Source organism: Mustela erminea, chromosome 6, assembly GCF_009829155.1.
Source record: "Mustela erminea isolate mMusErm1 chromosome 6, mMusErm1.Pri, whole genome shotgun sequence".
Classification (NCBI taxonomy): Eukaryota; Metazoa; Chordata; class Mammalia; order Carnivora; family Mustelidae; genus Mustela; species Mustela erminea.
The window spans coordinates 13,642,315-13,669,684 of NC_045619.1; the positions used below are offsets into that span (position 1 = coordinate 13,642,315).

General features: G+C 44.0%; 1 protein-coding gene and 1 long non-coding RNA gene across 4 annotated transcripts in view; both read left to right on the forward strand.

Moving 5' to 3' along the window:
- The window catches only part of LARGE1 (LARGE xylosyl- and glucuronyltransferase 1), a 527,449-nt gene that overhangs the window by 438,888 nt on the left and 61,191 nt on the right, over window positions 1-27,370 (forward strand). For all 3 annotated transcript variants that reach the window (XM_032346463.1, XM_032346461.1, XM_032346462.1), the window contains exons 8-9: window positions 4,149-4,261; window positions 6,081-6,206. In XM_032346463.1, coding sequence (XP_032202354.1) covers window positions 4,149-4,261; window positions 6,081-6,206 — 239 coding nt within the window. The remainder of the gene's footprint in view (window positions 1-4,148; window positions 4,262-6,080; window positions 6,207-27,370) is intronic.
- On the forward strand, window positions 9,651-10,038 carry LOC116592864. Its single transcript, XR_004286636.1, has 2 exons — window positions 9,651-9,755; window positions 9,801-10,038. It is a non-coding gene; the product is annotated as an uncharacterized LOC116592864 (long non-coding RNA).

Consider the following 27,370-nt stretch of genomic DNA (forward strand, 5'->3'; position numbering starts at 1 on the left):
AAAATGGTGATCCCTTCAGCCGTGGGGGCCCCTGAATGGGACCCGGGGCAGCCAGACCCTCTGAATGAGCCCTTCCAGTCACAAGTAAGTTGGACGGATATCATTTTCTGTGTAAGAAGTGACACGAAAATGCTTGGAAAGCATCTCTTTTGGAGAGCTACGAGCCCTTCCTGATGCATCCCCTGTTCACTTGCTCGGGGTCGCCTCCTGACATTTGCCCCAAAGAGCTCTAGTTCAGCCATCCCACCATCACACATCCCAGTTCCCGCATGCGCCGTCCTGCTGCTCTGCCTTTGTCTTCAGATGTCCCTACCTCGTCTGCCTGACCTGGTCCTCGCCCTGGATCCTGGCTACTGAGGCCTCCCTCCGCGTTCCCTAAATGAACAGTGCCTGTCCTCAGTGTGCACCTGAATCGCGATGGCTTGCGTGTCTTTTGTGGCTGGGTCTGGCCAACACTGAATGTTCTCCATCCAGTTGAATTAATATTTTGAATGAAACCCATGAAATCGGGAAAAGTAGGGATGAGTAACACACACAAGTCTATTTCCGTTGTTGGCACAGCGTAGGTGCTCACTAAATTACTGGATGGGTCAGTAGAGGAAGAGACGCAGAAGCCGCTCACATGTGGAATCCGTAGGACACCATGATGGTCTCAACGTAAGAGAGGAGGACGACGGAGAAGTTCGAGATGTTTTAGGGCAAACAGCACCCCCAACATGGCAATCCTTACAGCTTTGGAGACTGGACCCCAGCTAACTTCTCAGACGTGCGCCCCATAGGTCAGGATTAGGATGTCTACTGCAGCATTGCTTATAATAGGAGAAACCCAGAAAGCAACCAAAATGTCGTTGGGTCGGGAAATACATAAATAACCTGTGGTCTCTTCATACAATGAGTAAAGTGATGGCAACGAATAGACTAGATATTGAAATTTTCACCTGCTTTTAAGTCTTAAGGACATAAAATTGGGTGAGAGGAGAAATTAGAATGGAAGGGAGACACTCTGAGACAAAGCCCCATAGCTTGTTGATTAATACATGCGTAGAGAATAAAACTAAACGCATGCGTGGAAGGGAAACCCAGCCACCTCGGGGTAGTGGTTACCCTTGGGAAAGGGAGAGCCCGAGTAAGATGAAGGAGCTTTTGATTTATCTGTCATGTTGTATTATTCACAGCAAATGTGGCAGTGTATTTCTCATTTATTAGACTGGAGTGGTGGGTATTTGTCATTTTAGTTTCAAGAATTTTCTGTTGTTTTGGAAGAGTTCATGCTTTTAAAAAATTAACATCACAGGGGTGCCTGGGTGGTTGAGTGGGTTAAAGCCTCGGCCTTCGGCTCATGTCATGATCCCAGGGTTCTGGGATCGAGCCCCGCATCGGGCTCTCTGCTCAGCGGGGAGCCTGCTCCCCGCCCCCACCCCGCCTGCCTCTCTGCCTACTTGTGATCTCTGTCTAATAAATAAAATTTTAAAAAATTAACATCACACAACGGAAAAGGCTGGGGGACCAGGAGAATAAGCCCGCGTTTCTGCATTTAGGCTCCTGTTCTAGACACCCACCTCTGTTCAACGAGTCTGGCACGCAGGGTGGGGTCACATCGGCCACAGAGGACTTGCCAAGCCTTAACACCATTTAAAGGCATCAATTCTCAGTTCAGTCCCCTGAGACTGATAGATCTATCGACATCTCTAGGGACTCCAGAATGTGCATTAATCCCTTCCATCACTGTGTATGGATGGCTTCCACCCTCTCCCCATTTTTTCTGTGTATGAGAGCATCTCCCCAACCTAATTAGATTTATTTTCTGCAGTGAGATTTAAGGAAATTCTCTTATGTGTTTGACTGGGATAGATATTCTTGAATACCTCACTGTGTTCTCTTGGTATGTAACTTCGTAAATTTTTATTTTCTTTTCTTTGTCCCAGAAAGAAGCAAGTAGCGAGCTTATGGTGAATTTCATTATTTCTAAAACTGCTTCTGTGAACAAAGTCAGTGGTGTGCTAGAGCTAGCTTGCATTGACTTGGGGTGTTGGTGGGGGTGGGGGGAAGGCACGTCAATTGTGTGCATTTCTTCCCAACTGGGTGTTCGGGACATGACATACGTAGCTTGAAATCAGCCATGGTGGGAGTATTTATTCTATGGGAATCAGCAAATGCTACCAATCAAGTTTTAATTTTTTCCCCTTGGAGAGCCTGTAATCAGATATTTGCTAGCCTACCCCTAGGGGGCATAACCGCTTTCTGAGTTGCACAGGGCAAGTAGCATTTTCCTTGCTTTACACATACAGAAACCAAAAGTCACGAAAGGAAAAAGTCTTGGCCTGAGTCATAGGACTCCAGTGCTGGGGCTCTGGGATCTCTTGTGTAGATGAAGAAGCAGTGGCTTTGGAGCCAGCCAACTCTGAGTTCGAATCTGCTAGAGCTTCTTTGATACTGTGAATTGTTCAAGTGTCTGAATCAACCCCTCAGTTTCCCTACCTACAAAATAAGGATGATGACATCCAGCCTGTAGTGATGTTGTGAGCGTTGAATGAAAAGACATGGGCAGAACCTAGCAAACCGCAAAGGAGATATGCAAAAAAGGTAATTTGAGCTTTTGACTTATGAGTTTAGATCTGCGTATTACCCCAGGCTGACCATTATCATGTACGTTTTTTGGTTTGTTTTGTTTTTTTTGTTTTTTTATTTTTTTTTTTTATAATTTTTTTTTATTTGACAGAGAGAAACTAGGCAGAGAGGCAGACAGAGAGAGAAGAGGAAGCAGGCTCCCTGCGGAGCAGAGAGCCCGATGCGGGGCTCGATCCCAGGACCCTGGGATCATGACCCGAGCCGAAGGCAGAGGCTTTAACCCACTGAGCCACCTAGGTGCCTCTGTTTTGTTTTTTTAATTTCAGTTTTACCAGACCAAACAGCTTGGATGAAATGGTGACTTTATTTTTTTTTTTCACATACGTACCACTGGAATCGGTTTTTTAAAAAAGCCTCAAAGTTGACATTTATGTGGGATTTAGGGGTTCAGATTCTTTCCAAAAATGTTAGCGATATATGTACCAGGTATCAACTAAGATCATTCGTCATCTCCTGGAGTTTTCTTCACCGGCCATTCTGCTGAGCTAAGCATCCTGGGTAGGATTGATTCGGGGGCCCATGGGTGCTACAGTTCCATCCACCAAATTAACTGCATTGGCCTGCAGGGAAATTCTCCTGGCTCCTCGTGTTCCCTGCTCTGGGCACTCTCTGCAGGTTCCGACTGCCCTGGGAGTGACCATGCTTCTGAGTCATCCAGCAAAGCCAAAATCTGCTTTCCTTTTTAGACTGTCACTAGTTAATTTTTGCCTGAGTCATAAATTTCAGATTTTTTTTCTAACATTTTAAAAAAAATAACAGAAGGGTATACAATGACAATTTCTTTCGCTACACAGCGCCCAGGTCCCTCCCCATGAAAACTAAAAAACAAAACAAAACAAAAATGGAGCTCATCAGCGTCAGCACTGCCTTCACCGTAGCTTACACCTGTGTTGGTTGTGGGGACCAGAGAAGACTTTGGAAGTCAGGAGCACTGGAACAAGCGTGTATGGCTTGTCAATAAATGCAAAGTCAGTTGGCCAGACTTACCTAGAGTAAAATTGCCGGAGAGCTGCTCTTTATCTATAAAGATAAACGGCGCAGATTGTACAAACATCTTCCTTCAACTAAACCTAGGAAGGTTGTCCTCTCTCTGGGGGAAAAAAAAAAGTAGGAAGGAACCTAATGCTTATAGGGAATGGAGTACATCGCAGGTGCAATATTATGCTCTTTTTAAAATGAGTGTGGCCAAATAGCATGACATAATTGTAATTATACCCTTTTAACCACCTTTATGTGTTCAGTTCAGAAGCATTAAGTACATTCGCATGGTTGCGCAACTATCCCCACCATCCCGTCTCCAGAAAGTGCTAGGCTGTTTTGTCCATCTCACTTAGTGTTTGCAACAGCCTTTGAGGCCGCCGTAACGTTCTCTGTCCAGTGAGGATATTGCAGAGAGAACGCGTCCCTCCCAGAGCCTGGGATGGAACCCAGCTGTGTTCACGTCCAGACCGTGGGCAGCGTGTGCCTGGCTCTGCGTCTCACCGTCGCTTTTCCCTCTTCCATCCTCTGCTGTTGCCCAGGAGTGATCCTGCTACTTCTGGACAAGCTGCGGAAGATGAAGTGGGAGCAGATGTGGCGGCTGACTGCAGAGAGGGAGCTCATGGGCATGTTGTCCACCTCCTTAGCTGACCAGGTGAGTGGCCAGCCTAGAAGGTAGAGTTATTCCTAAGCAGCCTTGTACTGTTTCTCAAAGAAGCCTGAAAGTTGTTGGGTCTGCACGATTTTCCCACCCATTATGTGACCGTGCCCTGGGTTCGATCTGCCTGGTGCTTGCCTAAGTCAACAGCCAAGTTTGTCTGTGAAGTCATCTGTCCATTCGGCAGCCTTTCACTACATGCTCTGAGTGCGAGGGACGATGTTCAGAACTAGGATTGCAGAGATGATGAAGGATACAGTCCTTGGCCTCAGAGAGCTCAGTTTATTGAAGCAGACCAGTAAGTAAATGGCAGTCAGATATGCTAAGAGGAGGTCTCTCTCTCCATCTGGGTGCGGGGTGAGTAGCTCCTGCTACTTATGACCCCGGAAAACCACAGCTTATTTCCCAGACAAGATTTCATTTTGCTTTTCTCACTTCTACAGCAACACCTTTTCTTGAGAACCTGTGCTATCACCCGCGCATTTAAATGGAAGGGACGAATCTAAATTCCTGGCTGAAATAACTGGCTTCTAATCTAGGCAATCGGAAAAATCCATGCGCTCCACCAGACCATTAACATAAATTCATCAAAGTCCCATGTCTCATTTTTGCTGGGAAGTGTGGGTGCCCAAGCCTCTGACCTTGGCCCTGCCAGGGTCACACATTTAGACTTGGCATTCCCTGTGGTGTAGCAGGCCATGTTGAAATGGAGACAACACTTCTCCGGGTCCTCTGCATTTTTACCCTTTCCTGTTCACCCAAAAAGCAAGCCCACTCCCATGTTTTTCCTCCGTGTTCAATGGTCTGATTCACCGTATTTTTGCCGAGTTTTCTAATGCAGAGGAAGCAAGAAACTCTACAGGGTTACTTTGCTCTTATTTATTTTATTATTATAAGTTTTTTTTTGGCATTGTTATTCAGTATTTCCGAAGCAGCCAGAAACTAATTTCCTTTTTCAAACATGAGATCCGGTATAATGAATGAGTTAAAAATTACCCAGGTAGCTGTTTTTAACCTGAGGGGAAAACTGTCCTCCGTCATCGTATTTTAAGTCAGGTCACAGTGACTCAAGTGTGTCCCCAAAAGCTAGCAACTGCATGTTCCTGTCCAATGAGGATAGTTTATCCAGGTATCTCCTCCTGCGAAGGCACATAATTCACCTCCTGGCACCACCTGTCAGCAGCTAGTTAATAAGTACGGCCTGGTGCAGTGAGAGCTTGGAGAAAAGCCCAAAAGAAGGAAAGCCTCCCTAGAAAAGTCGGAGTTGGATCTGGAGGTGGGGAGTGTGGAGTCGGGCACCGTGGCCTACAGGAAAACAAGGTGCATCCATCATTGAGTCCGCCAGAAGCCCCAGGAAGTGCTGCTAAAACAGAATCTGTAATTTGTCTCAGCCCCTGAATGAGCAGAGCCACTTGTCATCATGCAGTTTCCTCTCCTGGAGGCTTGGGATGGATGACACAGGGCTCCTCGATAAGGTGGGAAGAGGGGCAGAAAAGTGACTTCATTTAACATCTCCCAGCTCGGGGTGGGGGAGAAGACACTCGCTGTCTGCTCCCACATCCACTTGCCTTCTGGGGACCAGTGGAGCCCGTGGGTGTCGAGTCAGTGTGGGACATTCCCCTGTCTCTGTCCAAACACAGCTGCTTGGGTCTAGGGGTGGGAGATGCCAGGAGAATGCCCACAGTGCAAGCCAGCGTGGGTCCCGAGCGGGAGGTTCAGGAGAGTCCCTTGCCCAGGAGCTGCTCTGTACCTCGAGAGTTGGCATCGTAAGTGAGACCCATCTGACTCTTGACTGTGTCTGACTTTTCTCCCCCAGGATATTTTCAACGCCGTCATCAAACAGAACCCCTTCCTCGTGTATCAGCTCCCCTGCTTCTGGAACGTGCAGCTGTCGGACCACACCCGCTCTGAGCAGTGCTACAGGGACGTGTCTGATCTGAAGGTAGAGGAAGGCCAGGCTGTCGTGGGGGCGGGGCGAGGCTGCCGTGGGGGCGGGGCAGTTCCTCAGAGGAGGAGGTGGAGGAGGGGTCCCTCACGTGTGCTTGTGGCTCGGAGCCGGCTGGGGAGGACGCTTCTGCAGAATGAATGGTTCTGAGTTTTGTGTGCTGTGTGCTGAGAGAGATAAGGGCGTAGAAGAGCAGAAAGAATGTGCCTCTCTCCTTTTTTTCTTTGTCCCTCTTGTGTGGGCTTTCTAGAAAGCATGAGGCCTCCCTGCATAAGAACCAACCTGCCTGGTTACCCTTGCCACCTGCCGCTGGCTGTGTGGGTTCTTATCAGCTCCCCCAATTCAGTCATTTAATTCAAACGAAAACAGTTCTGGAGGGACTCCTCTGTGCCAGGTGTCACAGATAGAATCACATCCTTCCTACGTTTAAGTCATTCGTGGCCAGAGGAGAGAGACCGATGAGGAAAGGCATGTGAGCACGCCTGCTGGGTGCTGTGGCCACGAGTAGGGGAAGGCACCGGCCTGCATGTCTCAGTCCACCTTATACAGCAGTGACATCTCAGTCCACCTCACGCAGCAGTGACAGTGGCAAAAAGCCTTTATCTTCGGTCTGTAGGTACCATAGTGGGAGGGCCCAGAAGTAACCGGCTCGAACCATGGAAACCTGAGTAAGATAGAAGGGCCCACAGTGCCTCCCCGCAGCCCCCTGGTTGAATACAGACAGGCCATTAGGTGACCCACCTCAGAATATCCGTAAGCCCTAGCTGACCAATGGGTACTGAAACCTGGACACAGGTACCAAAGAAGGAGAGTTCCGTACGTCCCCGTAGCTCCTCATCTTCCCACTTGACTACAGCCCCCACTGCTGCCCCCCAGCAGACAGCCTCTGCTCTGCATCCTACCTGCCAGCCACTCCCCAAAGTGTATTCAGGAAACTTCTATCTCCTTTGTTCCACCTCTGGTGAATCCTTTAACCGCCCGTGCCCCCAGCCACCCCCCCCCATCAGGTGGCCCCCCATTTGGTGGCCCCCCTGTCCGATCGGGATGACCCACATTTGATGGCCTTTGGGCCCCACCCCCCACAATGAAGAAGACAGTGTGTACGAGTTCTCTGCTGCCCTAGTTTAATGTTGCAGAACAAGCTGCCCTAGGAGTGGCTTCAGTCAACCACCATTTATGTAGCTGAGGAGTCTGCAGGTGGGCTGGCCGGCTATTTGATTTTCACTGGCTTAACCAAGTGTCTGCGGTCAGCTTTAGATCCAGTGGTTGATGGCTGGGACACCTGGGCCCTCCTCCAGTATCTGCCATGTCCCAGGAGCAGGCCAGCCTGCTCATTCTCATGGCAAAGCCAAGAGGGAGAGGAAGTCTTGGTGCTTGCAAGGAAAGCTGGAGTCCTTGATGCTAGTATCCTGTTGGCTGAGCCCCGAGTTAAAGTGTGTGTCAGAATTTTCTGCCTACAGTGAGAGGAGTGAGGAACTGACCTCCACTGGTAAGTGACAGAACAAGGACTTGAACCCAGGCCTGTCTGACAGCAAGTGTGTTTGCCTTTCTGGCTGTGTCAGACAGGAAGTCAGCACACGCAACATAGGGAGCTGACATCATTTCAAATGTATAGCCATTGCCCATGTGACACTGCAGTAACAATTGTTTCAAGTTTTTTAAGAGGAAAAAGGAACCCAAACCTTGCTTTCCTAATAAATCCGTCTTTTCCAAGAAGCTTCTGGCCGTGTCCACATGTGTGTGTTGCCAAATATTTATGGACCTAATACACATAGAATTTTGTACTCTTCTGTTACCGAGGCATTCCTGTTACTTTAGTTGTTTTCAGATTTTCACAAATATAAACTGTTGTAATGAACAGTCTAAAGTTCACACCTTCCCAGGAGTGAAACGTAGTCAAAAAGAAAGAACTTGTTTTTGTTTTTCTGTTTTTTTTTTTATTATTATTTTACTGAACTTGAAGGTCATTACAAACTATTAGAAAGTGTTTAGAACAGAAGTACCTCCATCACTGATTCTTTCAATCAACATTTATGTAGTTCCTTTGCTGTGTCCTGTATTTCTTAGGCATAAGAAAAATCTATGACATACTCAGGAATATTTCCAAGACTGTCATGAACTAGAAGCTTAAAAGTGAGGAAAATAAAAATCAACCCTGTATAACACCAAAAAGTATGGGATAAAAATTTTTTCTTAATGATTTGAAAACATAGTTGATCGGTCTATAAAGTCAATGAAGTAAGCAGAGGCCAGAAACAATGACAAAGTATGGATCCAGAAGGATAAGCAAAAAGCAACTGGATCTGACATTTGCTGGGTATTTGCAGACCCTTGGGAACTAGAGGCCTGGCTTGAAAGTAGGTAACTATATAATTTACTATATAATTCAAACAAAGGAATGCTATTATTAGTGACACTGGGACATTAGGCCTAAATTAAAGTCAGGCAAACCATATGTATAGCCATTCTATTGAAAGGCGATGCATGGGAATTTGGGTCTCAGCCCCAAGAGAGACAAATTAGAAGACACTTACCAAAAGTTAGGATCCAGGAAAAGTGATATCCTCAGTAGATAACAAGTGTAAAAATATCCAAAGGAGAAGATGATAGAGACTGTTATACATCTTATCCTTGGCTTTAGGTAAAATAAGAGAGAAATTCCCTTGAGAACTTCTAATTTCAAGCCTGTGTTCATATTATTTGGTGGGCTGAAGTTCTATGTATGGGAAGAAATAGAAGAAAAATGAACATGTGCCAGGCACCTGGCAGAAATAAACAGAAATCTGATCTAGAAGAATACTCTCAAAAATAAGAAAGACTTCAATGAATTATTTAGGTCAAGTTTCAAGAAAAATGAGTTCTCATTCGGTAATCCCTAAACACACAGGGAAATAAGCCACCATGAGAAAGGGCAGAAACTGTAGAATTAAATTTCAAAGACTTCAGGTATTAGACTCATCAGGTAGAAAACAAATATTTTTATTCTGTGTAACAAATAAAAGAGAATTAAAAGGATGGAGGAACAAGAGATTCTCAAAGGCAAGTAGACCTATTTGGATCAAATAGTACTTTTAGAAGTGAAAAATGTAATTATTGAAATTGCAGATATAATGGATATGTTAAGCAGTAAATTAGAGTCAGCTAAAGAGAGAATTAGTGAACTAGAAGAGAGAGCTGAAGAAATTATCTAGAATCCAGCGCACAAGGAGAAAGAGAAAAACTGAGAGAGACGTTGAGATATTGGGAATGTGTCTAATTAGACTGCCAGAAGGAAATAATAGAGAAAATTGGAAGTAAGTCATCTTTTTTTTTTTTTAAAGATTTTATTTATTTATTTGACAGACAGAGATCACAAGTAGGCAGAGAGGCAGGCAGAGAGAGAGAGGAAGGGAAGCAGGATCCCTGCTGAGCAGAGAGCCTGATGCGGGGCTTGATCCTAGGACCCTGGGATCATGACCCAAGCCAAAGCCAGAGGCTTTAACCCACTGAGCCACCGGAAGTGAGGCATCTTTATAGTGAATAGGAATTTTCCAGAACTATTAAAAGGTATCCAAGTGCCTTCTTAGTAGCAGCGCGTCAGTCTCATAAAAGGTATCCATACGTACAAGCAGTTTAAAAAGAGAAGGCTATACTTAGACCTATAGGAGTAAGACTGCAGCAGCCTCAAGTGATTTTTTTAAATAACCAGAGAGAATGAAATGTGTAAAACTGATGAATCACAGACCTGTACCCCTGAAACAAATAATACATTATATGTTAATTTAAAAAAATAAAAAATATTCCTGTTCTATGGAAATAAGTAAATGACCAACCAGAGAGAGAAAAAAAACAACAGATTCCCTATGAAGACATTCCACGTGTCAGATGAGAGTTCTTAGCAGCAGCAACAGAAGCCAGAAGAGTACAAGTAACACCTTAAACTGTGCTGGGTGAGGGGCACCAGGGTGGCTCAGTGGATTAAGCCGCTGCCTTTGGCTCAGGTCATGATCTCAGGGTCCTGGGATCGAGCCCCACATTGGGCTCTCTGCTCAGCAGGGAGCCTGCTTCCCTCTCTCTCTCTACCTGCCTCTCTGTCTACTGTGATCTCTATCTGTCAAATAAATAAATAAAATCTTTAAAAAAAAAAAAAACTGTGCTGGGTGACAACACAATACACAGTATACCTAGCAAAATACGAGAAAAGATTATTCAGAGGAGCAAAAGCAAAGAGGATTTACCACAAACATACCTTTGCAAAGAAACTGCTCAAGGATTTATTTTCAGGAATAAGGAATATGATTCCATAGAATCATGATTCCAAGAAGGAATGCAGAACAAACAAATTAGAAATATGTAGGAATGCCTAACAATCTCTGAACAGTAGTAGTAGTAGTAGTAGTAGTAGTAGTAGTAGTAGTAATATATAACTGTGGGCTTCAAACAGTTCAACTTAAACTATCAGATGATGACATCAACATAACTCAGGAGGGACGTGATTGGAATTAAAGTATTCTGGAATCTGTTTTGTTGGTGAGATAATTTCAATGCTAAGATGGTTACGCACGTCTAACCTTTCAAGCTTCAGCTCTAAAAGAATTGGGGGAAAAAAAAAAGCACAGAAGTTATAAATCCAGGGTGGGTAGAGATAGTGAGTGGAGTAAGAAAAACCAAAACAACCAAAATATCTTCATCATTTGTTGGGGGTGGGGGTGGAGAAGAAGAATGCTAGAAGAAAATGGCAGCATAGGAAAAAGAGGGGAAAAAAAGAAAGCAAGAAATCAGATGATAGAAATAAGTCTAAATATATCAATCAAATAAGCAGACTAAGTTGAGGGAGGAACAGACACGTTGTCCGACTGAAGAGGAGTGAGTATACAGCATATGCTCTTTATGAAAGACATACCTAACACATGACAGCCTGAGCAGTTTGACAGATGATGGAGAAAGAGAACCGGGATAGCTCTTTTGGTATCAGGCAAAGCAGTAGTAGGCAATAAATATATAATTTAGTAGGAGATGTATTTAATTTAGTATTGAGATGGTCACAATTTAAAAATTAAAAGAGATACAAGAGAGGTATAAGAGATACACCGAGAGATACAAGAACTCCAGAGATAAATCAACAACCTACTATCTATCATAGTAGAATATTTTAGTGAATCCTTTTCAAATATCAGGAGATCAAGCAACCCAAGAAAGTTGATTAAAAATATGGAATATTTGAGCTACACAGTTAAAAATCTTGATTTACAGGGCAAATAAGGAACCTGGTACATAACAGAGAATATACATCCTTCTTAAGCTCATATGAGACATTGTTTATAAGTAACCATGTTCTGGACCATAAAGCAAATCTCAGTATGTTTCAAAGAATATGAGATATATATAAAATTTATCATATATATGTGTAAAATATATGTTCTCCATATTATGTATATAATATTTTTGATATATGTTTACATATTATTTTTTATATTTTTATAAAATATATGCCTTATAGTATATATTTTATAAAATATATGCCTTATAGTACAGTATAGTAACTATGCCTATAGTATATAGTATATATATATAGTATATATATATGCGCCTTATATGAGCATATAATATATATGCCTTATAGTATATATATTACATGCTCATATAATATATGTATCTGAATACAGTATAATTAAATTAGTAGTAATAAGATTTTTAAAAAATATATTTGATTAACATTGAGAACATACTTCTAAATTACTCATGGTTTAAGTGGAAATCACCATTGAAACTGAGACCTAATTAGAACTGAATGAAAATAAAAATAATACATGTCTAAATTAGTGAGATGGTACAAATATATGAAGAAATTTGTAGCCTTAAATTTCATATTAAAAAGAAGAAAGGCAGAAAATTAGTAAGCCAAGTCTATAACTTAAGATGATATGTAAAGAACATTAGGGCAAATTCAAAAATTAAGAGACAGGGCATAGGGACGCCTGGGTGGCTCAGTTGGTTGGACGACTGCCTTCGGCTCAGGTCACGATCCCGGAGTCCCAGGATCGAGTCCCTCATCGGCCTCCCAGCTCCATGGGGAGTCTGCTTCTCCCTCTGACCTCCTCGCTCATGCTCTCTCTCACTGTCTCTCTCTCTCAAATAAATAAATAAAATCTTTAAAAAAAAAAAAAAAAGAGACAGGGCATAAAGAAGGTAAGAAGGAGAAGCTGATCAACAAATTATTCAACAAAGTCAGAAGTTTGCTCTTAGAAAGGAGCCAATGGACTAGGCAAAGCAGTGGCAGGACTCACTGAAAAATAGCAGAAAAACTCACTAGTAAATGAATATGGAACCATAAATGCAGATTCATGGACTCATTCCCTAAAAGCATTTGAGCCAGTCATCTTTCTGAGTTTGAGGAATATAGCAGAAACTAAAGCAAACAAAAGTTTCTTAGGTTATGGAGTTTTTAATCTAGTAGATAAAGCACAATTAGAGGAAACAGTAAGAGGATGCTGTAAATAAGATTATGTCAAAATTTTGAGAGCTTGCATGAAATGAATAAAATCCTAAATATGTATAATTTACCAAAACTGATCCAAGGAAAAAATGTAAACCCTGGCTATCTTCTAGCCATTAGACCTTCTTACAAAGTACACAGTATCCCTCAATGAGAAGTTGAGATAAGTTCTACCAATTTTTTAATCAAAAAATAATTCAAATTTTAGGAAAATTTGCAGAGAATAGAAAAAGAGGAACACTTTTCAAACCATTTCAGTGAGGCCAGGATATCCTCAATACCAAAATCAGACACAGGGAGCACAAGAAAAGAAAACTGCAGGCTTGTCTCACTCATGAGAGGTTTCCAAAAACCTTAAGCAAAATATTAGCAAACTGAGTTCAGCCATGTATAAAATAGATAATACATCATGGCCAACTTGGGTTTATTCCAGGAAAGACAAGAGTGATTTAACATTGAAAAATCCACAAGTATCATTCAGCATGTTAATAGATTAAAGGAGAAACACCGTGTAATCATGTAAATAGATGCAAGAAAGTTTTTTGATAAAATTAAATATTCATTTATGACAAAAGCTCATAAATAGTATCCACTGAAAACCTACAGCAAAATTTTGCTGAGCATTTGTTTAGGGATGTGCTAATGAATTAGTAAAAAAGAACGAAGAGTCCAAGAACACCCACACATATATGGAAATGTGGTAGATAAAGAGGTGACTTGCTGGCCATTGGAGAAAGGATGTAATCGTTCACAAATGCTACTAGGGCATCTGATTATCCATGAGGAAGAATGAAAAATAATCCCTATCTCATACCAGGCACAAAATTAATTCTGATGGATTAGAGACTTAAATGTGACAAGCCAAATTAAACTTTTATTTTAAAAAAATTAAATAACGGGCCTGTGACTTCAGAATTAGGAAGGCATTATTCAGTAAGATGACAAAAGCATAGATCATAAATGAAAAGATCAGTAAATTCAACCACATTGAAATTAATAACTTCCATCAAAGTAGCATCAAAAAGAGAAAAGAAAAAGACATTTACAGCATATATAACTGACAAAGGACTAGTAAATGAAATATACAAATAACTCTTACTAATTAATAAGAAAAATTTATAAAAGATATAGTCATTTTACCAAATTGTAAAGAAACGGGCAGTAAACACTTGAAAAGATATACAACCTCTTTGCTAATCTGGGAAGTGAAAATTAAGACCACAAATAATTTCACCCTCACCAACTGGAAGAGTGGTCCCCTATCAAGTCCCAGTCAATCCGTAGGAAGTCTCCAATCCACCCATAGGAAATCTCCAATCCTCTTGAAAGACGTGTCAGTGGTTTCAATCAAGTTGGAGCAACACGTGGGCGCTATCTTGTAAACTCGAAGTAGTATGTATTTTGCGAACTAGGGATTAGAAGTCATTGGTCAAAAATTGAGAAGTGGGTGAGTTTCAGGAGAAAGCACTCCACATTCAGCTGTCAGGGGGCAGATGACAACACACAGGCAATGCCCATGTCCTCATAACAGATGACATTTCTTTTTTTTTTTTTAAAGGTTTTATTTATTTATTTGACAGAGAGTAAGAGACAAAAGTAGACTGAGCAGCAGGCAGAGAGAGGCGGGGAAGCAGGCTCCCCACCGAGCAGAGAGCCTTACATGGTGCCCAGTCCCAGGACCCTGAGATCCTGACCTGAGCCAAAGGTAGAGAGGCTTAACCCACTGAGCCACCCAGGCGCCCCCTAGGTGACATTTCTTCTTCTTCTTCTTCTTCTTCTTCTTCTTCTTCTTCTTCTTCTTCTTCTTCTTCTTCTTCTTCCTCTTCCTCTTCCTCTTCCTCTTCCTCTTCCTCTTCCTCTTCCTCTTCTTCCTTCTTCTTCCTTCTTCTTCCTTCTTCTTCCTTCTTCTTCCTCCTCCTTCCTCCTCCTTCCTCCTTCCTCCTTCTTCCTTCTTCTTCCTTCTTCCCCTTCTTCTTCTTCTTCCCCTTCCCCTCCTCCTCCTCCTCCTCCTTCTTTCTTTATTTCTTTTCAGCGTGACAGTATTCATTGTTTTTGCACGACACCCAGTGCTCTATGCAATACGTGCCTTCCCTAATACCCACCACCTGACTCCCCCAAACTCCCACTCCCCGCCCCTTCAAAACCCTCAGGTTGTTTTTCAGAGTCCATAGTCTCTCATCGTTGACCACCCCTTCCAATTTCCCTCAACTCCCTTCTCCTCTCCATCTCCCCATATCCTCCATGTTATTTGTTATGCTCCACCAATAAGTGAAACCATCTGATAACTGACTCTTTCTGCTTGACTTATTTCACTCAGCATAATCTCTTCCAGTCCCGTCCATGTTCATACAAAAAGTTGGGTATTCGTCCTTACTGACAGAGGCATAATACTCCATAGTGTATATGGACCACATCTTCCTTATCCATTCATCCGTTGAAGGGCATCTTGGTTCTTTCTACAGTTTGGTGACCGTGGCCATTGCGGCTATAAATATTGGGGTACAGATGGCCCTTCTTTTCACGACATCTGTATCTTTGGGGTAAATACCCAGTAGTGCAATTGCAGAGTCATAGGGAAGCTCTATTTTTAGATTCTTGAGGAATCTCCACACTGTTCTCCAAAGTGGCTGCACCAACTTGCATTCCCACCAACAGTGTAAGAGGGTTCCCCTTTCTCCGCATCCCCTCCAACACATGTTGTTTTCTGTCTTGCTAATTTTGGCCATTCTAACTGGTGTAAGGTGGTATTTCAATGTGGTTTTTAATTTGAATCTCCCTGATGGCTAGTGATGATGAACATTTTTTCATGTGTCTGATAGCCATTTGTATGTCTTCATTGGAGAAGTGTCTGTTCATATCTTCTGCCCATTTTTTGATATGATTATCTGTTTTGTGTGTGTTGAGTTTGAGAAGTTCTTTATAGATCCTGGATATCAACCTTTTGTCTGTACTGTCATTTGCAAATATCTTCTCCCATTCCATGGGTTGCCTCTTTGTTTTGTTGACTGTTTCCTTCTGCTGTGCAGAAGCTTTTGATATTGATGAAGTCCCGAAAATTCATTTTCACTTTTGTTAGGTGACATTTCTTGAACATGCAAGAGCACAGAAGAATTCCAAACTCTCAAGTCTTATTTTCATGCAAAAAACAAAACAAAACAAAAAAAACATAAAAATTCTGTAAAAGTAAGTGCGACTAAAGACCTTGGGAGTCCTTAAAAAGGAAGGAAACTGTCACATGTGCTACAGCATGGATGAACCTTGAGGATACGCTAAGTGATACGAGCCAAGCACAAGATGGTCTCACTTGCATGAGACACTTAGAGTAGTTGAATTCATAGATGAAAGAAGTGGAACAATGATTGCCAGGGGCTGGGTTGAGGGGAAGACATGGAGTTTGTGAGTATAGATATCCATACGAGATGTTGAAAGAGGCCTGGAAATGGATGGTGGTGATGATTGCCTAGCAATGTGAATGCACTTAGTGGCCTTGAACTCTACACTTGAAAATGGTTCAAATGGTAAATTTTATGATCTCTTACCGCAATAAAAATAAATTCAGGAGTACGGAGGACCTTGGCAGGTGTCCTAGGCACCTGTTTGTTCTTAGCAGGATCAGTAGAAGTTTCATTAAAGACACCAGACAAGCATTCATAAGCCAGTGCGTTGGGCTTGGTGTCTGAGAGCCTCCAAATTTGCAGCCAGCAAAAGGAAAAGGCAAGACACCATAAAACAGAGGAGATGTCATCTGTGAGCTTTCAACTCAGACATTTTGTGAACACCAACAAAGTTCGCCAGAACGTGCAAGCGGAAGTGTGTTACCTTGGCCCATCCCAGACATACCAGTGCATTCGTGCATTTGCTGAGAAGTTCCTCTATGCCAGGCACGGTTGCAGGCCCTAGTAATGCTGTGGGAAATGAAACAGACAAAGTCACCAGTCCCATAGAGCTGAGATGTTGACGTGGCAGGAGGCTACGCCACTCTTGACATTGCTCAGTGATCGCTTACTCACTGTTATTTGAACCTATCCAGCAAACTAACTTGGGAACTCCTTTTGGCAGTCTCTTCTGTACTTAAGTAGAGGACTTTAAAATAGCAAAACCAGGAAGACAGAGTCAAATCAAGTGAACTCCTATCTTTCTAGATAAACCTAAAAAAGAATCTGGAAGTCATTTCACCCACGGATATCTAACAAAATCTTACACAGAACCCTGAAATACAGCCAATATAGAAAGGTGGGGAGAAGGTTCAGGGAGGAAGGAGAGAGACTGGCAGGACCAAGTTCCACCCTTCGGATCATATTGGGTTCTGGACATTGCCATGAAGCCTGAGAGCCTGGTTTAGCAATACAGGGTATCTGTAGGTCCTTCTGGGCCAACCTGGGCCTCACATTCCAGGCAAAAGCACATCTTCCTCATTTTCTTGCTTATTTCTTTCTGCCTCCTCCCATCCTTTATGTTCTCCACTGTATTCAACAGTTAGGGAGGAGCTCCTATTTGCTGGTTCCTCTATTCCTCTCTGGGGAGTATATAGATGTTCTCTGAACCCTGCTCTCCATCAGCTCACACATGTGCTCCAAAGGGCAGCCAAGCTAAGAAGCCCGCCTGTGGGTCACACAGGGCATCTGCACTGGGTCAGCTGCTTGAACATGTCGGTTGAGGGGAGAATCCTAAAAATAGGTTAACCTTCATTTGCTTGTCTGTTCAGCCGGTGCCAAGTTTGTTGTTGTTTTTTCTGTCTGCCGATCATGCTGTATTATCCTGCATAGACATCTCCCCTTATCCATCTTCTGTGGTTCTCCCAATCCATTTCTTTGAAGGTTGAGCAAGAAGTTAAGGACTTTTACAAAGCAGGTAGAGGACAGTCCTGGATTTTGCATTTTCCCGTTCCTGTATAGCTTCTCACCCATACCTAATCTGACAGCCATTTTTTTAAACAATTTTATTTATTTGACAGAGAAATCACAAGTAGGCAGAGCAGCAGGCAGAGAGAGGTGGGGAAGCAGGCTCCCCGCTGAGCAGAGACACCCCCCCCCCATGTGGGGCTTGATCCCAGGACCCTGAGATTATGACCCGAGCCGAAGGCAGATGCTTAATCCGCTGAGCCACCCGGGCGCCCCTGACAGCCATTTTTTAAAGGGACTTCCTTTTATTGAGTTGTTCCAAAGCTTTGACTGGCCTTCCACAGAAATAGAACTCTCTTTTTGCATTCACCTAATTCAAAGAATATTTGATTACATTTCCAGTTACATGAGAAATACAAATGGCAAAGAAACACATCTGGTAACACACAGCTCATTCTTGGCGAGCATAAAGTTCCATCTGTAGGAGCAGACAGCCTCCCACACCCCACCACAGAGGCGCTCACTAGCCTTGGACGTCTAGCCTGTCCTGGGTGTCAGCAAAGAACTTTAGGCGAAGCGGAGATTGGTTAAGAGAATAACTAAGGGGAAAATGGTTTCACGGACAGGGAAGAAGCATATAGGCTTTTGGAGCTAAGCAATCCCGTAAATTCTAACGACAGTTCTAGCTCTTACCAGCTGAAGGACTTGTGTAAACCACTTACCTTCTCTCGGTCTGTTACATTCTCGATAAAATGGAAGCCATCATTTCTGGCCCTGTTCTCCACGAGGCCCCTTGAGTGCGCCATAGAAACACACTTGACTTTACCTCCGTCTTTGTGTTTCAAAGACCCTTCATTTTTTATCTTTCAGTCCTAAAGCTTGATGACTCAGCCTTCGCTGGCTGAATCTTAAATAAAAAGACAAGGACCCAAAGGAACATCTTTTTATTCTTTCACCAGGAGCACAAACTCTTCGGAGACAAGCAAAGGGCGGTGTGAGAAGGGAGAATGGGAGAGAAGCTAGGAAGCTGTGTTCTCATCCTTGAGTCATCAGGAGGCTTTCAGAGAAGGAAGCCTTGGCTGGGAACAGTGGGTGATGGTCAGGAAGTGGCAAGCAGAGGGTCTAGTCCTTGGGTCTGTGTGAGCTCCTGGAGCCCTGGGGCTAAGCCGCGGTTCCTGCCCTCAGGAAGGTCACAGTCTAGTAAGAAGCAACCATTAAACAGAGACTTCCCGGACAGCGCGCTAAGTGTTGCAATGGAAGGAAGTGTAGGGACCTAAGAGAGCTGGAGGGTGTGATGCAGTCTGTCTTGAGGGATCCTGTAGGACGTCCGAGTATCAGGTCTCTTCCTTCCTCATCTTCTGCCCTGACGTCATTCCTCAGCCCGCAAGCACCCTTGCCGCCCTTCTCCCCGGTCCTGTTGAAACCACCCCTCCTTCCTTGTATATGCCTCTGGAGAGTGGGAAAGAGCAAGTTAGGAACAGCAAACTGGGGGGCAGGCAGCAGGGACCACATCAGTGCTCCAAAAACATCTGCCCAGAATGCACTGATGGCTTTCCGAGATTGACAGGAAGCAAGCTGGGGCCAGGACCGCAAAGGATGCCGTGGCCTTAGCAGACAGATTGGGTGGGAACGGTGTGTGTGCCAAGCGTGGCATTCGGTCCTTACAGAAGTCTCCCAGGGTGAATATGAATCTGTTCTACATGTTAGAAAATTAAGGATCAGATGGATTCAGTCGCTTACTGCTTGCCCAGAATCACACAGCAAAACAGGACAGTGCTGAGGGGCACCTGGGTGGCTCAGTGGGTTAAAGCCTCTGCCTTCAGCTCAGGTCATGATCCCAGGGTCCTGAGATAGAGCCCCGTATCGGGCTCTCTGCTCAGCAGGGAGCCTGCTTCCTCCTTCTCTCTCTCTGCCTGCTTCTCAGCCTACTTGTAATCTCTGCCTGTCAAATAAATAAATAAAATCTTAAAAAAAAAAAAAAAAAAACCAGGACAGTGCTGAGGTTTGAACTCATGTCGGCCTGACCCTAACTCCGGAGCTCTTTCTTTTGACACAGGGCTGAGTTCCCACCTTAATATGTTTTTCCAGGAAAACATTTCACATGAGATAATGCTTCTATAGGATTATTCTCTTTGATCCCTCTTTGTATTAAATGGCTCTTGGAGAGCTAACCCCAGAACAGAGACTCTTAACATTGTCTCCTTGAAGAACATTTGCATTTTAAGTGACAGACTCAGAGGCTGGAATTTTGACTGCCACCCATTCATAAATTGGGAGTACACTTAAAAGAAAAAATCCTAAAGAAGAGAAAAACCAAGAGAAAAACGTGCCATCCATATGGAGAAATGATGTATGTTCCTAGAGGCAATCTGTACCATTTGCATAAAAGGAGTCACACTAACTCAAGTTTTAAAACATTTTATAATGCTTAGAGAGGTGTCAGTTTTCACATCTTTTGAGGAAGATGGGGGGCTGCCTTGCATTAGCATATCGAGCCTGCTGTAGCCAAGCAGACTACTGTGAAAAATGAGGCTGGGGAAACCAGAGAGAGGGTAATAAGAATGATGAATGGCGAGGTTGATTTGGGAGGATTAGGATGGCTCTGGAAGAAAAAAACAGTTGCTTTGGGGGAGAAGATCTAAAATCTACAACCACTACCTCCCAATCAGACCTCATGTTTTCTTCAGGCCAGTGCCTATTTAATTTCACCCCGGCACTCAAGTCCAAGGGCTCCAAGTGCTTTCTTGTCTCTGGGCAGCACTGCGGCTATCGTACAGTTGAGGGGTCCTGGGATTACAAACGAGGTGGCTGGTCCCTTTTCAAGTAGCCTGGTGCTTGGCTCTTCGGTGGCACCTGCCTCGGAGTCAGCCGTGCACCCAGCAGAGCCAGCAGAGCACGCACTGGGGACCAGGCTGGGGCGCTGTCTCTGGGTTCCTTCACCTCCGTTCACCAGTGTCCTGGCAGGAGAAAGTTAAGGAGGTCATGGGCACAGTTACGGAGATGTGAAGATAAGGGCGGATGCGTAACGCAGCTCATCCTGGGCTGGGAGACCTGGAGCGTAAGCCTCGTGTCCTTATTGCCCATAATTAATAATTAGGGATTGTTCCTGCTCTCTCGGTAATTTTCAGTCAGCTTGTGGGCAAAACATGTCAACAAGGGTTCTTCTTCCTCATCCATTCCGACACCCTCATTTCACAGACAGGACGTAGGGACCTGAAGGGGGCAAGTGTTGCCAGAGGTGAAGTGCGGGTTTGTGACATGTCACCTTGTGCCCTAATATTGTGCTGGAGACTGGCATGCTCAGTGCAGGGGACTTTGGATAAGTTAAGCTCTTGGTCTTTTGGCTCCCCTTTGACACTCGCTCATTGTTTGCTCATTAGGTTCAGAACTTAACTCCATTGGGCGTTAGTGATTTTAAGATGCCCGTCACTGGCTGTGCTGTATGTAGCTGGTGAAGTTGAGATGAAGATGATATTCCTGGAAGTGTTGGCCGAATTCCTAGAAGCAAGGTGGTGCCTCTGGAAAATCTACCCTACGGTAGCACTTTTTAGAGAACATACCCAAATAGTTCTAAGAACTGTAAATGGGATATCTTCAAACAGAGGAGCTGGGGAGGGGTGCGGAGGGCGAGTTCGTGTACTGTATATACAAAATTGCGTATTAGGACATCCTGTACCCAGGAATCCTGATGGGTTTGGTTGATCCCCAGCATTTCCATTTCAGCACACAGAACAGACCACTTTGACCCTGGAAAACCTTATGGGAATGGTTCCTTAAAAGCCCACTGTAAGACGCACTTCCCTAGGTAATTTGGGTTTTATTATGAGAAGAATTTTGAGAGAGGGAAGGACCAACTAAGGAGTATTTGCTGGCTGTGGACATCAAACACCGAAGTTTCTAAATAGGTAGAAATGAGGGTTTCGGTAGCACAGCGTTTTCTTACCTCAAAATCCCATAACAATGGAAAGAATTTCAAACATCTATTTTCTAAAAGCTCTCTTCATATCACAGGTTCTTTCTAAAAGCAGTGGCTACCCCATTCATTACCTCGATATTGAAGGGTCAGATTACAGGTGCATTTTTTTTTTTCAAAAGTATGAGATAGTGTAACATTGATCCCCATTTTTTTCATAAAAACAAATGTATAAATCATCTTTACCTGTGCCATCTCTTATAAGCTCTATCTTGTATAAAAGATTCCCATGGTTATTCCTCGTGCCATTTGAAAGTGTTATAGAAAGTTCTGTGATAGTTTGTCTCGCCTTTATAAAAATATGACCAAATCAGTTATAATCAGTAATACCTGTGCACGCTGGCTTCAAGTACTTTGTGGCAAACTTGCCTTCAGTCATGCAGGAAAGGAATTCAGTATCACTTTGTGACCTTGCTTGGAATCCTTCCGTTATTCCAATCAAAGCTGCTTCTACCCTTCCCACCTGCACTTTCCATAAGACCACTGTCGTCCCTGAAGGAGGAATTTGCCGTTCAGATTACGACTTGTCCCGCACATGTTCCCTTGAGTGCTCACTGAATAGTTGTTCTTTGGGTATTTAATTATCTAAACAAAATCTTGCAGATAGCAGAAGCTGACACACATCAGGCTCCTCGATGCCTTGATTCAACACTGTAGCAAATCTCCCATGTAATTTCTTCTCATATGAGGATCTTCCGGCGAGCGGCATTCATTTTTGTAACTCTTCTCACTGTATTTGCTGACAAAGGACTTTACTTCATTTGTTACCGTATTACCTTGTGTATTTTTCGGCCATTTTTGCCAGGGCAGGAAAAACAAGTGTTTCCCTTCCTGGATTTTATTGCCTTTCATTTTACGTATGAAATCCCCGAAGGGGCTGCTAAACTCTTTTCACGGGGGTTTAGTGGAACATTGTAAAGTTCTACACGGACTTTCACAAGACTTTTTACACGTCACCAAAAAATGATGGAGGCTTGTCTTCATGCCCTGGTTGCTTTGTGTTTTTTTGTTTGTTGGTTTGTTTTTTTAAGATTTTATTTATTTATTTATTTGTTTATTTATTTATTATTTGAGAGAGAGAACATTAGAGGGGTAAAGTGAGAGGGAGAAGCAGATTCCCTGCTGAGCAGGGAGCCCAGTGAGGGACTCGATCCCAGGATCCTGAGATCATGACCTGAGCCGAAGGCAGTCGCTTAACCAACTGAGCCACCCAGGCGTCCCTGGTTGCTTTGTTTTTTATTTTTTTTATATTAAAACTCAATTTTGCTTTATTTCTTTTTTATTTTTTAAAAAATTTCATTGTTTTTTCACTTTTGTGCTTTCTTTTTAAGCGTCTTGCTCATCATATGTCCCTGTACCAACGTTACATAGCGTCCTCAGTCGTTGAACAGACTTGGGGTGAAACTCTTAACGATAGTGGTTGTAAATCCATATTTGATTTTTTTTTTTTTTTTTTTTTTTTTTGCCAGCTTCCTGCCAGAGCTAATTAGGTAGGCATTTCTGTAGTGGAAGGTAGCTAAGGAGGGGGCTCCTCTTGGAAAGAGAAGCATTGGCTCAGCTGTTTTCCTGCTGGTCACCTGAGCTCGTCTGTCTGGTGCTCGCAATCGGTTGTTACTTTATAGGACTGTTTTTTGTTTTTAATACTTTTCTTTGGAAGGATTTTTAGATTTACAGAAAACATTATAAAAGTAGTGCTGGGTCCCGTACCCACCCTTCCCCCCACATTTAGTGTCCGGTTCCCCAGATGTTAATGTCCTACATGATAACAATGAAGCGACAAGCCCACATTGGTGGATCGAGCTTCACTGATCTGCAGGCTTTACGCACCAGGGTTTCCGTTAGTGATCTGTTTCCTCAGTCTCCTCTGGCCTCCGACACTTTCTCAGTCTTTCCATGTTTTTCATAACTAACCTTGACCATTGTAAGGTGTACTGGTCAGGCACTCTATGAAATATCCCTCATAATATTTCATTCACCATAAACATTGTTTTGTCCAATGTATTTCTCTCAAGATTAGAATGAGATTATGGGTTTTTTTTAGAAGATATCACAGAGGTAAATGGTGTCCACTCCTAAGGGTATCACATTATATCAGGAAGGACCTGATTTTCACATGTGGCATCACTAAGGACCCTAACTGTCGGTCCTAAGGCAGTGTTTGCCAGATTTCTCCACCGTAAAGTGATTATTTTCCCCTTTCTTGCTTCATTTCTCAGAAGCAAGTCACCGCACCCAGCACAAACTAAAAGTGGGGAGGTTACGTTCTACTTCACGGAGGGATGCGATCTACTACTAAGGGCTCTTCTGTAAGGAGATCGGCTTCACTCCCCCATTTTTATTTATTTATTTACTAAGTCATTTATTGATATCCACGACGATATTTATTCTATACTTTGGGTGATCAGGCAGGACTCAATTTTAAAGACATTTGTTCTTTTTGTGAGGAATATTTTAATAAAATATCGATATTAGATATTATTAAGTGCACTAAAAATAGATATTAATGATTGGTGGGACCATCACCCAGGCACACTGAAACCCTAGTACATCTCTAAAACGTGAGCGTGCCCTATCCCGCCTTCCACATTGACACAGTGACCTGTGGGTGCTCAGATGACAGGGCAGCTCACTCTGTCCCTCTCGTGCTGCCTCTGTTACAACAGGGTGAGTTTTAGCAGTCCCCCCGCTCATAAGTACGCAGAGCCTAGTTATTCAACAAATATGTATGATGTGTGTGCTGTAGGCCGGGCACTGCTCTGACCACTCATGGTAGTGAGTGTGATTACATGGGCCCTGCTCTCCGTGAACTTATATTCTAGGGCAGAATCTATATACCAAAGAAAACAAATGGTCAAATTGGTCATTCCAGGTGGTCAGACATGCTATGAAGAAGTCAAAGCAAGTAGCAGAAGAGCGACGAACACTCATGATCCCAGTCTTTCTCTCAATAATCCACACAAGTGACTCTGTTGACCCTTCTTGGGTCACATGCCCACGCCTGAACCCATCTCTGTGTTCTTAGGAATGGTCAGGAATAACTCATTGGTCAGACTGAGTCACATGCTGCTGCTTCTGGAAGATCGGGCGTGGCCAGTAGCCCCATGAGAATCATGGGAAGAAGGCCAGGTGCAGGTCTGTGATGGGATGATGCAGGACATATGGAAAAGCGATAGCGGGCCTCTACTGAAGGTGTCTGCTGGGAATCAGGAAGCTAGCTGCCTTTCCCGGCGCAGTGATTCATACTGTGCCCACCTCTAAAGGCATTACTGACATTCCACCATATTGGCCGAATCCCACTGGACTACAAACCCAACTGCTCCTCTACTTCGGTAGAATCCCTCAACTAAAGATTCCTTGCTATCCCTAGAGGTAGAATCTGCTTCCCTCTATCCTCCCTGTTCCAAGATCAATAGAGACACTCCCCAGAGGGACGCTGTGGGGATTCTGTGAAATTCAAGTAAAGTCTTTATCATTAATTCCATAGAGAGGAAGAATATGGGGCCGGTGACCATTCACCAGTTGGTTGTCCACATGAAGACAGTACTCGTTGAGGGTTCACATACTGTTTGCATTTCTTTGCCATTTCCGGCTATCAGGGGCCCATCAGGAATGCTCCACACATACCAAAATCCAGTTCAGATTGATCGTTAACCCCATTTTAGAGCAAAAAAAGAAAACATGGAACGTAATGCACATGAGAGGATATAGCAGGATCTCCTCATGGATGCATGACCTTTGCAGCACTGGGTATTATCACGGGCGGCCACTGTCCTGCTGTCGCTTTTTCTCTCCCCAAACTCTCCTCACTCCGGCAGAGAAAAATAAGAAATGTTTCAGATGACTGGACAGGAAATGGTAGGATGTAGGACAGGACCTCAGGTTCATGGACGGCCTTCCATGTCTACCTTTTCCAGACGAAGAGACTAAGCAGACACCAAGTGTGGTCTATTCTCTGCCCCTTTCCTGGGTAATGATGCACTTTTGTCTGGGAAGAATTTTTTTTTTCTTTCTGGGACTTATAAAAACCAAGAAGCAACAAGAACCTGTGTAAAAGGAGACAGAGTCACCACAGCCTTTATGGCTTGAGACCTGAGTTTCAGACACACCGATATTTAATAGCCGCTCCCAGTAATGGTCAGGACTGGGAAAGGAGGACGAGAGCTGGGCTAGAATCTTCAGCAGCTGGTGTGGTGACAGAAGTGGATTCCATTGGCAGTCAACAGACGTTGACCCGGCCCATCACGATGCCTGCAAAGTGGGACCAACACAGGTCTTACATTCAATCGGGTTTTAAATAGAGACTGAGGGATAGGGTCACTTTAAAGGGCATCCCGCGGGAACAGAGTGTGCGAGCTCCAGAGACACAGGCGAGCCGAGCAGCAGTCTGCTCCAGCCTCTGCAGTGGACGCCTTTCCCTGTCTTGTCTCACTGATCCTCGGAAGCAGACACTGTTGTGTCCTTGTGTCAGACTGGAAAATAGAGGTTCGTATGCAACGAGTAATTTAGGTGACAGAGCCGAGAGGAAGCAGGGGTGAAATTTGCTTTGCTCCTGTGCCCCTTCTGTATCTGCTCAGTGTGCAAACCTGACCAGAAGCGTTGGTCTCACTGGAGAGCCCCTCTTTAGGCCTCTCTCTGTAGTCTTGCCGGGAGGAGACTGTCCCTGGCGTGGCTTCTTCTCTGGGCTGTGCTGTCTGTCCGACCTGTCCTACCCTTCTGCCTCAGGCTGTGAGCAACTGCGATCCGTCATTTTAAGTCTTGTTTCTCATTCCTCCTTCCCATGTAAAGACTCTGATTTCCTCCAGCCACCCTCGTTGGTAAGGTGGCTGTTTTGTGAACTCAAATCCCAGATTTCTTTTGTAATTCGATGAGCACATGGGATGTCCCTTTATGTACATCAATATGGCCATCCTGGGCTTGACCACAGACTGCCAGGTGGTCCTTTTGCAGATGAGGGGCTGTCTCCGTGATCCTAGGCGACTGAGCACGGGCCAGCAGCCGATAGGAGTTGGAGCTGCGACTCGCAGGCAGGTCCGGCTGCTCATCCCTTTCGACCGTGCATTGTAATCCCGAGGATGACAAGGGAAGGGACTCGTGAGACTATAGTCCTCCTCCTTGAAATACCAAACAAGCCCAGAACAGAGGGAGCTTGAACTCCTTCAAGAGAAAATGACAAGCAGTTTTGGCCCTTAGACAAAGAAGAGGGGAATATATTTCTCCATCCTAAAGTCCACATTAATAGGGCTTTTAGAAATGATTTGCTGTAGACAGACAGAATGTGAGGATTATTGAGAATGTCATCGTCATGATTTCCATTCTTGAAGCAAAGGGCAGCTATTGAATACGAACTACCTGCCAGGCCCTCTGGCACTCAGGAAGAATAATAAGTCATGCTCCCTGCCAGCCCAGAAATTCACATTCTAGTGCCGCCGGGTGCAGGCATGTAAATAAATAATTACAAGAGTGTGCAGTGAGTTCTCCATAGAGTTAAGTGCAAGAGTTATGGAGCACTGAGGAAGGGCCGAGCAACAGCCCAGGTGTTACATTAGGAATGCTTATAGTGAGAATCAGAAAACCCAGTACACAGAGGCTTCAAATAAAATAGTGGGGTTTAATTCTTGGTTAAGAATTCTGGAATAGCTATGGACAGTGGTGTGTAGATAGCAGTGTCTTCACCTCTTCCTCACAGTCACAGAACGGCTGTCATGGTTCCAGTCATCACCTCTCTGTTGACAGCAAAAAGGTGAGTGGGTGGGAGGAGAATGGCACATTATCTGAACCTTACTTTTCAGGAGTCAAATACATGCCTCCCCATGTATCCGCCCTAATGTCCACATTGAGCCTGAATCATATGGGCCAATCCTGATTCTTACGG